This window comes from Fundulus heteroclitus, chromosome 10 (assembly GCF_011125445.2).
Source record: "Fundulus heteroclitus isolate FHET01 chromosome 10, MU-UCD_Fhet_4.1, whole genome shotgun sequence".
Lineage (NCBI taxonomy): Eukaryota > Metazoa > Chordata > Actinopteri > Cyprinodontiformes > Fundulidae > Fundulus > Fundulus heteroclitus.
This window is the reverse complement of record NC_046370.1, coordinates 16,954,575-16,970,856: the sequence shown is the minus strand read 5'-3', so window position 1 is coordinate 16,970,856 and position 16,282 is coordinate 16,954,575. Positions and strand designations below refer to the sequence as shown.

At 37.9% G+C, this 16,282-nt stretch overlaps 1 protein-coding gene across 1 annotated transcript; it reads left to right on the top strand.

Moving 5' to 3' along the window:
• The first annotated feature begins 3,390 nt into the window (after positions 1-3,390).
• On the top strand, positions 3,391-12,833 carry LOC118564422 (guanylate cyclase 2G-like). The gene is made up of 13 exons (XM_036142584.1): positions 3,391-3,849; positions 4,860-5,208; positions 6,346-6,455; positions 7,784-7,966; positions 8,072-8,216; positions 10,687-10,822; positions 11,008-11,111; positions 11,219-11,385; positions 11,499-11,639; positions 11,872-11,955; positions 12,248-12,352; positions 12,448-12,519; positions 12,819-12,833. The coding sequence occupies exons 1-13, from the start codon at positions 3,502-3,504 to the stop codon at positions 12,831-12,833; spliced, it is 1,959 nt and encodes a 652-aa protein (XP_035998477.1). The 5' UTR covers positions 3,391-3,501.
• The last annotated feature ends 3,449 nt before the right edge of the window (positions 12,834-16,282 follow it).

Sequence of the window (16,282 nt, the reverse complement as noted above, 5' to 3'; positions counted from 1 at the left end):
AAACTCAGTTTGAATAACTCAATAACTCAACTAACAAAGTGTTTCCAGTTGTTTTGTGGAGGAAGGGATGATTATTTCTCCTCTGTTTTGCCTGTTGTAAAAAAATTTCATGATTAGCCATTTTCACGGCGCACATTTGGGTTTAAGCTAGCTGGGTATGTGTTTTCCAGTGCATGGTGGTAGTTTGGTAGAAAGTATGTAGAAAATAGTCCTTCCTGGGTATCTCTGTTTTCCTGACTTGTTTAACACTGCTGTGAAGTAGACTATATACATTATCACGTAACAAAGTACAGCAGCACTTTCTGGATTCCCAGGAGGCATTTGTTATGGTTTGTTGTTTAGATTTGAAATTTTTTTTGCTGAAAGTTAAAGCCAGTTAGAAATAGGCTGTGTGAAGTTAATATTGGAGCAGCTCTCCTTGTGGTATTAGACGTATACTGTGCCTACACTTAGCCAGCTCAAGACAACCACAGAATAACACATGCAATAAAACAGATAAGGTCGCCAGGGCGACACATTCTTTCTACTAATATCACGTGAGGAGACACCATCCCCTTTGTGGGTGTGTCTATAGTCAGTTACAAAGTACAGAAAATGGCAATGCGGCCATGACTCGAGGAGCTTCTTCCTCAGGACCTTGTGTTGTAAGAGCCTCTGCGCTGAAACTTGGAATAATTTCTCTGCCGTATTTAGATTCAAGTGTTAAAGTCTAACTCTGTGTTTGAGACATGGTTAGAGGGTGTTTAATTTAGAGAGACCGATTATTAGAAATAATGCGACCAGATAGAAAGATATTGTGTCCGCAAATGGTCTGAGTGAGTGCATGAGTTTTCATGATATATATCTGCATGCGTGGATTTTCTCCGGGTACTCCAGCTTCCTCCCACAACCCAAAAACACATGTTAGGTTAACTGCTCTCGCTAAACACAGTAGAACATAATCTGTTCAAATCACACCAACACTGACCTCTTTCAGAATTTGGCAAGAGTCCATCCTGTCTGTATGAGCTTGAGCTGTTTTACAAAGCAGACCCTAGGCAGCAAAGCCTGGTAGACAGAAACTAAATAATCTTTAATGGCAGTCAAAGATTGTTCTAAAGAGTTCTTGTTCCAGAGGACATGATACCTCTCAATAATACACAAAGTGTCTCGCAAAAGTATTCATCACTTGGTATTCTTCATGGTTTGTTGCCTCATAGCCTGGAATTAAAATGGATTGTTTGAGAGTTTGTACCACCTCCCCTACCAAAAAAGCCAGTTCCTCGCTGCGTACCTCGTCTCAAAGTCACTTTGGATAAGTCTAAGAGCTTGATAATAATAATTTTTATTCTTTACAAAGTATCTCAAAGTGCTGCAGTTAATAAATCAATATGATAAAAATAGGAGTCCTCCAAAGGTGGAGGCATAGTGCTCCTCAGGTTAAGTGAGATGGCATGTTACTGTGCAAACAGTGAAAAGTCAGCAGTGAGATTTTGTAGGTTATCTGTTCAGAGACAGGAAGCTAATTAAGTGAACGGCATATGAGGGTGATGTGTTCGTGTTTACCCATTCTCATCAGGACCCAGGCAATGCTGTCCAAAACATACAGTCATTTTTAAATGTTCTTCAGGGTTCCTGATGAGAGGTGTGTTGCATTAGTCATTGGAAGAGACAAAGCTGGCCACATCTGGCCACGGGGACTTTTGCCCAAGCGATCTTCCAGTCTAACAACAAATTCTCAATCAGATTGAAGCCTGGACTTTGACTAGGCCATTCAAACACACAACTCCATAAAGCCCGGCTATATGGAGTTTATGGCTTATCATGGTCCTAGAGGCAGATCCTCAAGTCCCAAGGGTTTGGTCTCTCAGCACAGGGACCTTTGGTCTCTGTGCTGCCTCTCTGATTTAAGCCCTTCTTGCCTGGTCTGCAAGTTTTGGTGGGCGGCCCTCTCTTAGTAGGTTTTTTTGTGTTACTATGCGCTTTTCATTCGAAGATGATGGGTTTAGGTGCCCAAAGCCCAAAACATAGGCAATATCAGCAATGCAGTTTAAGTTTTTTTTTTTTTTTTTTTTTTTTTTTTAGTCATCTGCCACAAAAGGGCCACATTTGGGTAGCCTCCATGCTTAGGCAAAAATACAATATACTTTGTGTTGATTTCCACAGCTCAGGTAGGAGAATTTCTCAACAGGACAATTAGTAGTTGTGCATACCACAAATCTGACCATTTTGGAAGAGTGTCAAACAGTAAGTAATTTTTTTTTAAGGAGAGCCATCAGAGGTTTAATTTGCATTTTACCACAAGCAGTGCTGGTTACAAAGCAAACATGTGGACAAAGGTGTTGTGGTCAGATGTGACTGGAATGCAAAATACTACTCGCATTTTGCTGTGGGTTCTTCAGCAGAGATAGGGCATCTTTTTTTGAGTTAATGGGATGATGGATAGAGATATATATAGGCAAACCCTGTAAAAAATACCTGTTACAGGCTCCAAAATATTTGAGAGTGAGGCAGAGGCTAACCTTCTGGCAGTAACACAGTCCAAAACATGCAGCCATATCCAGAATGGGACCTTGTGGATTCTTTACTCATCTGTATTTAATGCAGCTCAACACATCCACTTTGTTCAAGAAAATGAGTATCAGTACACTTGTTCTGCATTCCTAAGGCATCCTCTCACTGTTGAAGATAGAGGTAATAAATTTGTTTAAAATTTAAATTGTCCATGCTATCCACTTAACATCTTCACACACAGCTATGAGATCTGGACCAACTGTATTTTGATCTTCATTTTTTTTTATAACTCACTTCCTTTTAATCCCCTGCAACTCCTGATTGACTTAATCTCAAAGGTTCCTTTTTTATATTTTTCCCCGAAACACCAGAGTTTTCAATGTGTATCTGGGTAAAAATGGAAAGCAAAACATTATATAGATGCATCACACACAGAGAGAAACATTTAATGTCTGTTTCTGTAAACTTTCACATTTATGGCTTTCAACTAAGAAATACCTAAAATTTTGTTTCTCAGAAAACTAGACAATTACAAAATAATAATAAAAAAGGAATAATCACAGGTTATACCTGTTGTTTGGGCACAATCTTTCAAATGGAATTGTTCCTTTTATCAAAGGCTGAAATAGCCACATTTTGAACTGAGTAACTAAAAAAACTAACTAAAATAAATTAATTTTAATGATATTCTAATTTATTGAGATCTGCCTGTACTCGTAAAAAAATGTTCAGTGCTCCTTTCACTTTTTCATACGTTTCCCTCTCTATGCTCTATCCACTAAACATGCTGCTCATCCTTTCTCCAGCAACCTCTCGTTCTAACCAATCAGTGCAAGTCCTTTTCTCAACAGAAAACATTGGTCTGGCTTCTGTACCTCCTACTCTCCTCCACATATTTACATTTTCTCCTCCCTAATCAACTGCCCAGCATCACCAAGGTAGTTGAGTATTTAAGCCCAGTTCGCCCTGAAACTAACAGGATGAGAGCAGGTACTCCATTTGTCCAGCATGAGCCATATTTTGATGCTCCACCTCACACTTTTTACAACCGCTGCCACCATGAACATCCATAACAGCAGCAGCAGCAATGGATCTCCAAATCACAAGCTGCTCATTGGCTTCCAGGCTCCGTGGAACGTGTCCTTCCCCTTCAGCGCCCGGCGGCTGGGCTCGGCCATTCAGATAGCCGTGGAGAAGGTGAACAACAACCCCTCCTTCCTGGGCAACTACAGTCTGGATTTTGTGTACAAGGACACCGACTGTAATCCCAAAGAGTCCCTGGGAGGATTCATCCAGCAGGTGTGGAGAGAAAATGTGACAGCTCTGTTTGGTCCAGTGTGTCCTGAGGAAGCAGAGGTACGATTTAGAACATGTTCACGCTCTTTGTCTTTTTATGTTTACAAGGAACAAATTAAGGAAGGGTTTTTACTGGTTATTATTTTCTGAAAAGTGATGTAACTGTGTTTAAGAATCTCCAAAAGCAGTTTTCCTGCATACACTTATTTATAAACCAAGTTGACAGATTATTTAAAAAAAAACAAAGCTTCTGTTTACTGATTGTGAGCTTATCTTTTACAAACTTTGTTTAACATTGTGTTGTGCATTCTCGTTATATCCCATAGAGAACAAAAACAAACTATATGTGGGTCATTCTGCAGGTGTGACCTTATTTTCTTCTTAATGTTGCCTATAATATAAAACCCTAGTTGATGTTTCTAGAAATACCTTTACATCCTAATCAGATTATTAGGTTAAAGATAACGCCTAGAGGTGAGACAGAAGATATTTTATCTTCTGCGGTTTGTAAATTAAAATTTACATTATGAAACTCACTGAATCAAGTGATGTTACATGTATAAACATGGAAATGCTTAATAATAAATAAACAAAACAAATAAAAGATATATATATATCTATATTACCAAAATACGTAACAGATAACGTTTTATCTTATTAGTAATCATTGGTTGGTGTTTCTATTAGGTTTAATTATGCTTTATAAACCAAATATTAACAGACACTAAATTAAAATGCAAATAGTCTTTTGACAATTACTCAACCACAGTGAGTACAGCAGCATCATAAGTAAGAGTTAAAAAAAGAAAAGGAAAGAAAATGAAAAAAAACACTGGCATCTGTTTTTAGTCACTCAGGATTCTATTGAAAATTTAACATTATTAATGATGGGGTTCAAAAGATTAAAAGGAAATGTAAAAATCCCACCAAATCTTGATTTTACAGCAACCCTTTATCCTGACCATGTCTGTGACACACAATAAGGACATCATTTCTAAAACAAATTGAATTTATTAAAGAATTTCTAGACACATTCTGGTGATTCAATAGCTCTATTTCACACTTTTCAGGTTACTGGTCTAATTGCATCAACGTGGCACGTTCCCATGTTCGGCTTCGTGGGGCAGTCCTCCAAACTGGAAGATAAGGTAATGTACGATTCCTACATCAAAATCATGCCCCCTCTCAAACGAAGCTCAGAGGTCCTGGTGAAGACCCTGGAGTTCTTCGGGTGGAGTCACGTGGCAATGATCGGAGGGGGGTTGAAGACGAACACCTGGGACAAAGTGGATGCTTTGTGGAAAACGGTGGAGAACCCTCTCAGGACCCATTTCAAATTGACGGCAGAACTGAAGTTTGACACCAGTAATCCTGACCTTGTTTATGAGAACATCAAGTACATCTCAACAGTCGCCAGAGGTAAAGGAGGTGTTGACTCATATGTACGCAACCATAATCACATGTAGCTCCACTCGGTCATCAACATGTGTGTTTTCTTTCATTTTTATGCATGTCATTATTCTTTTCATGTATTAACTGTAGTTTTTGGATGCTCTAACTTCTGTAAACGCAGAACAAATGTGTACAGGTCAACAAGCTTTGCCAGCTACACTTTCCTTCTGCGTTGGGTAATGCCCACCGCTGATGAGACATGCTTGGTTCCCAAAAATGGTTCTTAGAAAGTACCAAAGTTCATTAGTACATTATGTGAGTCCTCAGGTTGCGTCTAGCTGTGTTAATAAGTCTCTCTGCCTCAGCTTCCCCACTTTCCTTCTGCGGGCGCTGCTCTACATTTTCTCTGATTGCTTTTCTGGTTTGCTTCTTATTTTTCCTCCCCTGCCTCTGTTTTGAGGTTCACTCTTTGGTTGTTCTTCGCTGGATCCTCTCATTACATCCCATTACTTATCTTGTACTTTCCATTTGCCCGCCTGCTCCTCTGTTGTTCCACTATCCTGCGTGTTCAGTGTTCTATAACTTTTGGGTTATTATTAATGGATAATTTCATCACACATCCCATGTTCCTGTCTGCACTTAGGTCCTACGCCAAACACACGCATCGTGACACCATGACATTTATCCAAATCTTAGAGATTTGTATGTATTTGAGCCTGCATGTAAAACTGCAAACATGTTTGAATTAGAGAAAACAAACAACAAATTCAAAATTCAAAAAATAACATATTCAAAGTTTGCACTTTCATTTAGGTTGTATGTTGTATAATAAGTCCACCATAAAAAGAGATTGGTTGAATTTAATCATTAAAAACCCAAAAATGAAAATGACATTCACACCAGTGATGAGTTGATACAAACTTTGGTCAATCAATTACTTTACATTCTATTTTAGTCATATTTCTCTGTTTCTCTCAAATATAGAATTCTATTTTGTATTATTTTGTTTAAATTATACAAGCATTATATCAAAAGCTTTAGTTTGGCAGTTTTTTTTTTTTTTACAGTTTTGGAGAAATACACTGAATTACAGAAAATGAACAATGGCATTTGATGTTCCTGTAAAATAAAGCTTCTTTTTTTTTTTCCAAATCTGGTCACTAGTTATTGTGGTGCTAACAAACAGAGAGGACTCCATGGCTCTGCTGCTGGAGGCTGAGCGTCAGGGTCTGATGAATGGCGACTATGTGTTCTTCCTGATGCAGCATTTTGAGGTCAGTGAAGCAGAGAGGAAAACAATTCAACAGCCGACCAAATGTTCAGCTGAACAAACAGGAGAGAAGGTTTCAGAGCAAAGAGAGGGAGACTTCTCTCATCCTGTTTGAAAATATCACAGGGTTAAAGAAAAATGGTGGGATGAATCTTTGCAGATTTATGTCTACTCCTGTTTATCATGGAATTAAGACATAGGAATTATGTTAACAGGGATGTTGTGTTGTTTTGCATTTTTATATAATCAACCATTGTAGTAACATTTTCATTAACACAGCTTAAACATTGCACTGTGCATAGCTGAATAAATGGGAGAACATTCCTCAAACCAAATATTATACTGCACTTATTTACTCCATTTCGGTTTATTTATGGGTCAATGCATACATTCCAATTTGATCCAAGTTAAAGACAATGGATTCAGTTTTATTATTCCAGTTGCTAAAAAGTTTTTTGTACAGGGAAAACAATCTGATTATATCAGATCACTGACATGCAGCAATTACTTATGCTGGTGAAGATTCTCAGTAATCCATGTCATGGTCATTCCAAAAAAAGTAAAAAAAATAAAAAACAAAAAAACAATGAAATTCAAATTTCAGGAAAAAGTACAGTTGTTCTTTTTTTTTTTTTTTTGTGTGGAAGAAGCAATTCTTTATCCCTAAAATAGCACATAGCCTCAAAGGCCAGTCGTTCGCATGGAGGTTTTACCTTTGCAGCAATCCCTCATACCGAACATATACGTAGCAACAGCAGAAAGAAAAACTCCCCTTTAACAGGAAGAAAACTGCCAGTAGAACCAGGCTCCGTGTGAAATGCCATCTGCCATGACTGACTAGGAGTTTGAGAAGGCAAAGCATATCAACAAAAAGAGCACAGAGACACTGATCCAGGAGTACTTTATGTGTTAAAGATAAATAAACAGATAATCTTATCGAAGACAGGATGGTATACGGGTAGCATGTCCTCTTCACCACACCTACATACCATAATCTTCTGGGTTGCTGTGATGGGATTGGCTGATTCCCTCTTTGTGTCAGGCAGCAATTGAACAGTACCTAGTAAAATGCAGCTGAGAGTAAAGTCCATTAATTCCTGTGCTGAATGAAATAAGACGGGGAGCATCAACATTTTTTCAAATTTACACCAACAACTGATTTAGATCTCTCAATAAACCTCCCTCGTTTTTCTTGAAACTTTATACCCTCTTTTCTGTGGGTATGAAGTGTATTAAACCCATCAAATACTGGTGTGATAATGATAAAAGAGAAAAGGGTCTACCGTCTAAATAACCCTCTGTGTTTTTGATTGACTGTTTTCTCCTGGCCAGGATAACTGGTGGAAAAGTGCCCTGAACAGCGGGGCAAACCCGGACAGCAAAAGAGCTTTTGCCATGACATTTGTCATTGGGCAAAAGTCCTATGAAGGATACGAGTACTATGATTTCTTCAAAGAGGTTTTTCAAAGACTAAAAGGACATCCTTTCTGGAGTAACCTGACATCTGAAAGTGAGGTGAGCAGGCCATAGAGACAGAATTAAGAAATAATCCTAAAGAATAAGATAATCAATAAAATCTGATCACATTTTGATCTGTTATTTTTCATCAATAAATCTCAGGTTAGCCCGTATTCAGCCTACCTTCACGATGCAGTACTTCTTTATGTGATGGGACTGAAGGAAGTCCTGAAAGAAGGAAAGGATCCTCACGACGGCAGACAGCTTCTGGAGAAACTGAAAACCAGAGAAAAATTTAGATTTCATGGTAACTGTAAACTTTCGCTCACAATCACCCAACTCAGTATTTCATAACACATTTTCCTGTGGTTTTGTTTCATGATTATTCTGTCAGCTTCTTTTGCAACAACCTGTAGTAAAGATGGGTTTCATTTCATAATAGGGAGCATTAAATGCTGCAGTTTTATCACAGCTGATGGCAGACAGGAACCTTTGGTGTTAAAGCAGATGCTTCTTAGTCAATAAGCAGCCTCTATTCGGGGATTGGAGGTATTGGAGTCTGCTGTAGAACTTAGATCCACATTGCTAAATTATGTCACATTTAACCTGATAAAAACAGTTGTTTTATGTCTTTCATCCTACAGTCAAACTAATTAGGCAATTGACATTCAGCAGGAAACCACTATTTTATCATAAGCATGGACACCTATTGACAATAAGCGATGTTTTCACTCATGAGATGTATGTTAAAATGTCTAGAGATGTTACACATAAGTGGAATGTGTAAATGAAAACACTCAAAGCATTCAATTCAATTCAATTTATTTATATAGTGCAAATTCATGAAGCATGTCATCTCAAGGTACTTTCCAAAGTCAAATTCGATCAGATTATACAGATTGGTCAAATAAAAAAATCCTATCCAAGGAAACCCAGCAGGTTGCATCAAGTCTCTCAAGCAGCATTCACTCCTCCTGAAGGAGTGTAGAGCCACAGTGGACAGTCGTCTGCATTGTCCATGGCTTTGAAGCAATCCCTCACACTGAGCAAGCAAGAAGCAACAGTGGAAAGAAAAATTCCCCTTTAGCGTGAAGGAAAAACCTCCAGCAGAACCAGGCTCTGTGTGAACGGTCATCTGCCTCGACTGACTGGGGGTTAGAGAAGACAAAGCAGAGACACAACAAGAGAGACAAACAAGCACAGAAGCACACATTGATCCAGGAATCTTTTCTGCACCTACTATGAAGAAAAAAATAGAGAGAACAAAAAGTTAAAAGCTGAAATGACGACAAGCAATGCAAATTGGAGAACAGTAGGAGAACTCAGTAGAGTGAGAAAAATAGACCCTGATGTCCTCCAGCAGCCTAAGCCTATAGCAGCATAACTATAGAGGTAGCTCAGAGTAACATGAGCCACTCTAACTATAAGCTTTGTCAAAAAGGAAAGTTTTAAGATTAGTCTTAAAAGTAGACAGGGTGTCTGCCTCATGGACCAAAACTGGGAGTTGGTTCCACAAAAGAGGAGCCTGATAGCTAAAGGATCTGCCTCCCATTCTACTTTTAGAGACTCTAGGAACCACCAGCAGACCTGCAGTCTGAGAGCGAAGTGCTCTGTTAGGAACATACGGGGAAATCAGAGCTCTAATATATGATGGAACTTGATTATAAAGGGCTTTATACGTGAGAAGGAGACCTTTAAACTCTATTCTTGATTTAACAGGAAGCTAATGAAGGGAAGCTAAAATAGGAAAAATATGACCTCTCTTGATAATTTTCATCAGAACTCTTGCTGCAGCATTTTGAATCAGCTTTAGGCTTTGAACTGCATTTTGTGGACTTCCCGATAGTAAATAATCACAATAGTCCAGCCTTGAAGTAACAAATGCATGGACTAGTTTTTCAGCATCACCCCTGGACAGAATATTTCTAATTTTGGCGATATTCCACAGGTGAAAAAAGGAAACTCTGGAAACCTGTTTAATATGGGATTTAAATTACATGTCTTGGTAAAAAATAACACCAAGATTTTTTACTTTATTACCAGATGCCAATTTAATGGCATCTAGTTTAAGTGATTGATTAAGACATTTATTTTCGAGGACTCTGGTCCAAAGATTACAACTTCTGTCTTGTCAGAATTTAAAAGCAGGAAATTTAAAGTCATCCAGCTTTTGATGTCATCAAGACATTAATGTGGTCAAAGTAATTGATTGGATTCATCGGGATTTATGTCATGAGAATAACAGTGGAAATTAATCCCATGCTGTCTGATAATTTTGCAAATCGGAAGCATATATATATTAAGGAGAATTGGCGGAAGGCCCATTCAATTCAAAGATCTTGCAAACATTTTCCTCCCAACATAGCAACAAATCTACTCAAGGATTTGCTGTTGCCTAAGTGAAAGATTGTGTTGGCAAGAGTCTAGTACTTTCTGCTTTCGTCCTGTTTATTCAGTTGACCTATGAATATTTGACAGGCCCACATAAAATAAAAAGGAGTCTCATCTGCAATCCTTTGTGTAATCCAAAAAAGATTTCCATGTGATTCTGAGTGATGTTTGAAGCTGAACAATGAAGACAGAAGCACCACAACCGCATCACATTTCAAGGCTTCAGACCAAACCTCAGTGTAAAATACTCAGTTGAAGGACAACAGTACAAAAAATAACAATATAATAGAGGACAAATACTGTCACACAACGATACACAACTGAGAAACTTTGTAACCCACCGTTTCCATAGACTGTCCAATGTGACCATGGCTTCTCGTTTGCAGGTGCCTCTGGGCTGGTTCACTTTGATGAGGAGGGGGAGAGATGTATGGACTATTCCATTTATGACCTGCAGCATGTGGGAGGCAGCACCATGTTTGTGCCCATCCTGAATTTTGAAAGTGAAACAAAAAGTGTCAGGTAAAAAAACCCCACTTAAATTATTCATGTAGGATTTGAATAAATCACAGAAGTTTCCAGATGTGACATCATAAAAATTGTCAAAGTTCAAGGGGTATCAATACCTAGAAGGCGCTTGCAGGCTTTGGTGCTGTGCTTAATGTTACATCTGTGTTGTAATTTAATTATGTGATTATCTCATGCAGACCGACATCTGTGTTTGCTTCTGTGATTTGGCCAAAGGGAAAGCCTCCGTCTGATATCCCAGAATGTGGTTTCAATGACGAGCACTGCGAGTGGCTGACCAATGGTAAAGCACTACTTAAAGCTGAGACGTATAAAAAAAAAAATAATAAACAAGTACATCTAATCTTTCCAGCAGTAAGTAATCACTGTGATCATTTCTATGAGACACAGAAATCGCCCTGCTGGCTGTCCTTGTGACCTTCCCCCTCATCGGCGTGGTGGCGGTTTTGTGGATCGGGGTCCTGATGCTTCAAAAGTTTCGGCTCCAGACGAGGCTGGATGACTCCAACTGGTGGATAATCAACTACGGCGACATCACCATCATCAGAGAGCCCACAGTGCGAGCGCCCAGATAGTTAGAGAATCAAAAGAGCTGGAACGTTGTGACCGTCGTTTAGCTGGCAGTTTTCATTTGCTCGCGCACTTTGCTTTTCTGTCACATCTCCTCTAGGCAAACCAGGGTTTGTCTCAAAGCTCTACAGGCAGTCACAGCGGGAGCAGCAGCTGTCAGAGCACCTTTTCAAGCCACAGCTATGACCTGCGGGACAAAACCGGCAGAGAGCACATCTACACAACGATAGGCCTCTACCAGGTGAAACGTTCTTCTTTCAGAAGAGAAATACATGCATATTGAAAAGATCGTCGTGATTTGACAACAGTGAACCAAATCCCGCACTTAAGTAGAAAAAGTCTTGAACAAACTGGATCAGCAGTTACTTGTTATCAACACAATTGCACTGGGAAGTTTCATTTCTCTTTCCAAGTCACTTAATCTCACTAAAGGGATTGTTTCTGGCGGATGTCATTTGTTTATGTTAATACAGGGAAATCAAGTCGCCGTCAAGTACATCAAGAACCCTATAAACTGTAATTTCCAGAAACCTTCAGTGATTGCAGAATTCAATCTGGTAAAGTTCCTCATGTTGTTTTGGATTTTTTTTGCGGTTTTTGTTTTAGACTATTGTTGACAAAATAGTGTAACTGCTGTAAAAAAATAAATAAATTGAATAGTGGAAACTGAAATAATAATTTACATATGTCACAATTTTGCGAACAGGTCAGAAGTAAAACTTGCAGTAGTACATGTTTTACCTTTTATTAAATACCCACATAATACGAATAGCAAGCATAACTTATTTTCTTCATACACACAAAATCAAAGCTACTCTCTGCCTAATAATCTTAAACCTTTTAAGAAAGATGAAGGAGATGAAACATGAAAACTTGGTGCAGTTCTTCGGCGTGTGCATTGAGCCACCAAACATCTGTTTGGTCATTCAGTATTGCAAGAAAGGCAGTCTGAAGGTAAGTAGAACATCTCAAAATTTTTTTTACGTCAAACTAGGTTTACACCCAAAATGAAGTAAATCTTCAAACGTAATTTAACTTTGTTTCTAAAGGATGTTTTTGGGGCCTCTGATGTTGATCTGGAATGGATGTTTAAGCTCTCATTTGCATATGACATTGTTAATGTAAGTATATTTATGATTGAGGTATTCGCCCATTTATAGATTTCCTTTGATTGTTTTTTTTTTTTTCAAAGTTGCATGTCATCAGATTTTAACATCAAACAAAATTAACCTGAGTAAATACAAAAAGCAATTTTCAAATACTTTCTTTTATTAGGAAAAAAAACAAAAAAAAAAAACAAATTGACCATTATAACCAACAATGGAAAAGGGTAGAGTGCCTTCTCCGGGTCGGGGAAGATGTCCTGCCCCAAGTGAGGAAATTTGTGCATGATGTGTTGCATTTTTATATTGTCAAACAGGTTATTTTTGAATAAAACAGAACTAAACTTTACTTAGAAATGTAATTAATCATAGTTAATTTAGGATTCGAAAAGGGGGAGCATTACTTTTTCAATTGCTTTGGGTAGCTTTTCCCCCTTAAGAAAAAAAATCCTCCTCTGAAAAGTGTGTTTTGTGTTTACCCAGGTTATACGTGCCTAAAATTACGTCTGTTTGCTGATCTGGAGCAAGTAAGCGTGACAAAAAAAAAAGCAAAAGCAGAAAGAAATATATGCTTTTTATTAGATCGTATTTCGCCATTAGCTGGAAATTTAGACAATGGAAAATCACATAAATGAATAGATATATTGTTAATACAGAGATATGTTAAGGCAAATATATTAAGGCACGTTTCTTTTTGTATTCAATTAACATGTTCATGAAAAAAAGTTTTGTTATTCATTGACATATTATTTGATTCCATTTTTACTATTCAATATGTGTGTGCCGGATACAGGAAATGGACCTTCATTCACAATAGCAAGCTCAAATTTCATGGCAAACCTGAAGGGCCTAGTACATGTCTGGTGGACAGCAGACTATCAATTAAACTTCTCTGGTTTTGGATTATGGGCGAGTTTAAGTATGGAGGAAAAAACAAAGCCTCAGGCTAATGGAAAATCCTGATTATGAGGTAAAACTGACCCTGAAATCAAAGTTATACTAATGAAGGATTATGGTTTGCACATGAGAAATCTAAGGAGTTTGTCTCAGATCTGTACTGGTGACAGCGCCCGAGCTTATAGGACAGGCTGGGCTTCCATTGTAATGGGACACCCCAAAGGAGACATCTACAGTTTTGCCATCATCAATGTGGGAGCTCATGTATAACTCCAAAGGTGGTCCATACCAAGACATCAACCTGGACCCAAAAGGTTTGTCAAATTATTTTGCATATTAGAGAATCTCTAACAGATAAAACACGACGAAAAGCAATTTAGAATACAGCCCTGAAAACTTAATGATCACTCTCCAGAATCAACAGAATTCTGCGCACAACAACAACAACAAAAATACAGGGTACTTTATCAGAACATAAAGGGTACTTTTATGGAACTTAAATGTTATTTCCCTACAACTTACAGTTCCTTCCCATAAGATAGAGGAATATGTGTCTTTCAAAACTGATAGGGTACCATTTGTGAGTTACAGGTTACATTCCAGAACTTACAGGCTACTTTTCAGAACTAACAGGATACTTTCCTGTAATATAAATGTTTTCCACTATAACTTAGAGGTCATGTATCAAAACTTGCCGGGTAATCTTCTTGGAAGACACTGTTTTCTTTTGAGAACGTACAGCTAACATGCTGAAGATAACAATTTATCTCAGGTTACAGGTGCTTTCTCAAAACTTAAATGGTACTTTCCTGGAACTTAGAGGTTGATATCTTGTAATTTACAGGTCACATTTTAGTACACACTGGTAAATTTCTAAAACTAAAGGCAAGTTTTGACTATGACAGCTGGGGCATTTATTTCCATCAACTTTCATTTACTGTGATTGTAATGTTGTGAATGTTTCTACTGTAGAACATTCCAAGTTACCAATTCCCTAGGAGTGGTAAATCTTCCCATCCCTGCGGTGTACCAAGGTCTAGCTCAGCCATTGATAGATGCTTAGATCAGGGACATCAGATTAATAATTATTTAACAGTAAAACTATAACAAATGATTATGTCACAGTGGTTACAATTCATAACATATAAATGGAAGAGGAGAGATAGTTCCGGTCATTAAATCTTGGTGTTGTAGCCTGAGACCTCTAAAAATTTCACAGCAGTAAATTTCTAACATGGTAATTTTTCTACCCCAGCAAATACAATGAAAAAACAAGACAGTAAAAAAGCCACCAGAAAATGACCCTGCTTCCTGGAAATGGTTCCTGTAGTGGAAACACAACTTGTCAGAAGATGCCTTACCAAAACTTAAAGCTTACCTTTCCAGAACTAACATGTTACTTTCCAGAACTTACATAGTACTTTGTGGAGCTTAAAATGGATCTTACAGGCTGCTTTCCAAACATACAAGGCACATTCCTAAAAATTACACAGTGCTTTTGGAAGGTACAGGTTCTGCTCTAAAACTTTAAGTTACTTTCTTAGAACTTCAAAGGTTTTTTTCTAAGAACTGTGGCATGCTGTTTAAAAACTTAAAGCACACTTACTTTGTAAAACCCTACAGGTAACTTGTTGAAATTAACATGGTACTTTTCAGGTAAAATTGGTACTTTTCTCGAACCAACAAGCTGCTTTTTCCAAAACTTCATGTGGTGTTTAAATAACTTACAGGTTATTTCCCACAACTTACATTGTGCTTTCCCAATGGCTTTCATGTCATTTTCAGGACCATATTGGATTTGAGAAGCAACAATGTATTCTTGTACCTGTACCTGTGGCTTTTTGAAGGCTCGTGTTGCTTTCTTAGAAACTCACTGATCATTCCCAAAACTTTTAAATTACCTCTGTGGGAACTCACAGGTTACTTTCATGAAACTAATGGGTTATTTTCAAAAGCGCTCTGTAAACTGCACTATATGATATGGTCACGTTTACAGAAATTATTGGTTACAGATTGTGGAATTTACAAGGGTCCACAAAGTTTTGGTAAAGTAACATAAGTTCTGGACATTAGCATGTAAATTCAAGATAGGTCAGGATTAACGCTGCATTGAAACCCTACACTAATGGACAGAATATGAAAAACCAATCAACATAATTATTCTGTCGTATTGATGATAAGACTTGATTAACAATAAAATGCTAAATTTTGTATCATCTAATTTGATTCTGTTTTGGACACATGTGGCCATCTAATATCAGCCTGAATAGCCAAAGATTGTCTTAAAGAGTATGAATCCATGTCCATTGGAACTCTAAAAGCTATAATCCTTTCAATGTCAGTGTTGTGTACAGTGATGTGAATCATTACAAAAAGTTAAACACTTTACCTGTTTTTCCAAATATTGAAATTATTATATTGTTTTTTGTTTTTTCAATAAACATCCTCTTACCTTGTATGTTCGAAGAGATTATAATGCAGTTGCGGACACCTTTCCAAGGGGAACCTCTCAGACCGGTTCTGTGCGAGCAACTGTGTGATGAGAAGGTCAACGCATTGCTCAAAGCCTGTTGGAGCGAAAACCCTGACCATCGACCACCTTTTGGATCTATACGCAGGAGGCTGAGAGATATAAGTCCGGAGAGGTAGGTTTGCCACATGTTAGATCAACATGGTCAAAATCATCCTATTGCACAAAGGTAACATTGAGAAAAAAAAGCATCACTGCATTGCACAGGTACCATGCACTGTGAAGGCAGTTGTCCATTATCTGAGGAATTAGGGAAGGAATGAAATTACTTAGACTGGATGTTTCCTCTAAAAAAAGATATAGAACTAGATGAAAAGAAAACAATCAGATCTGACTAAAACCTGCCAAAATATT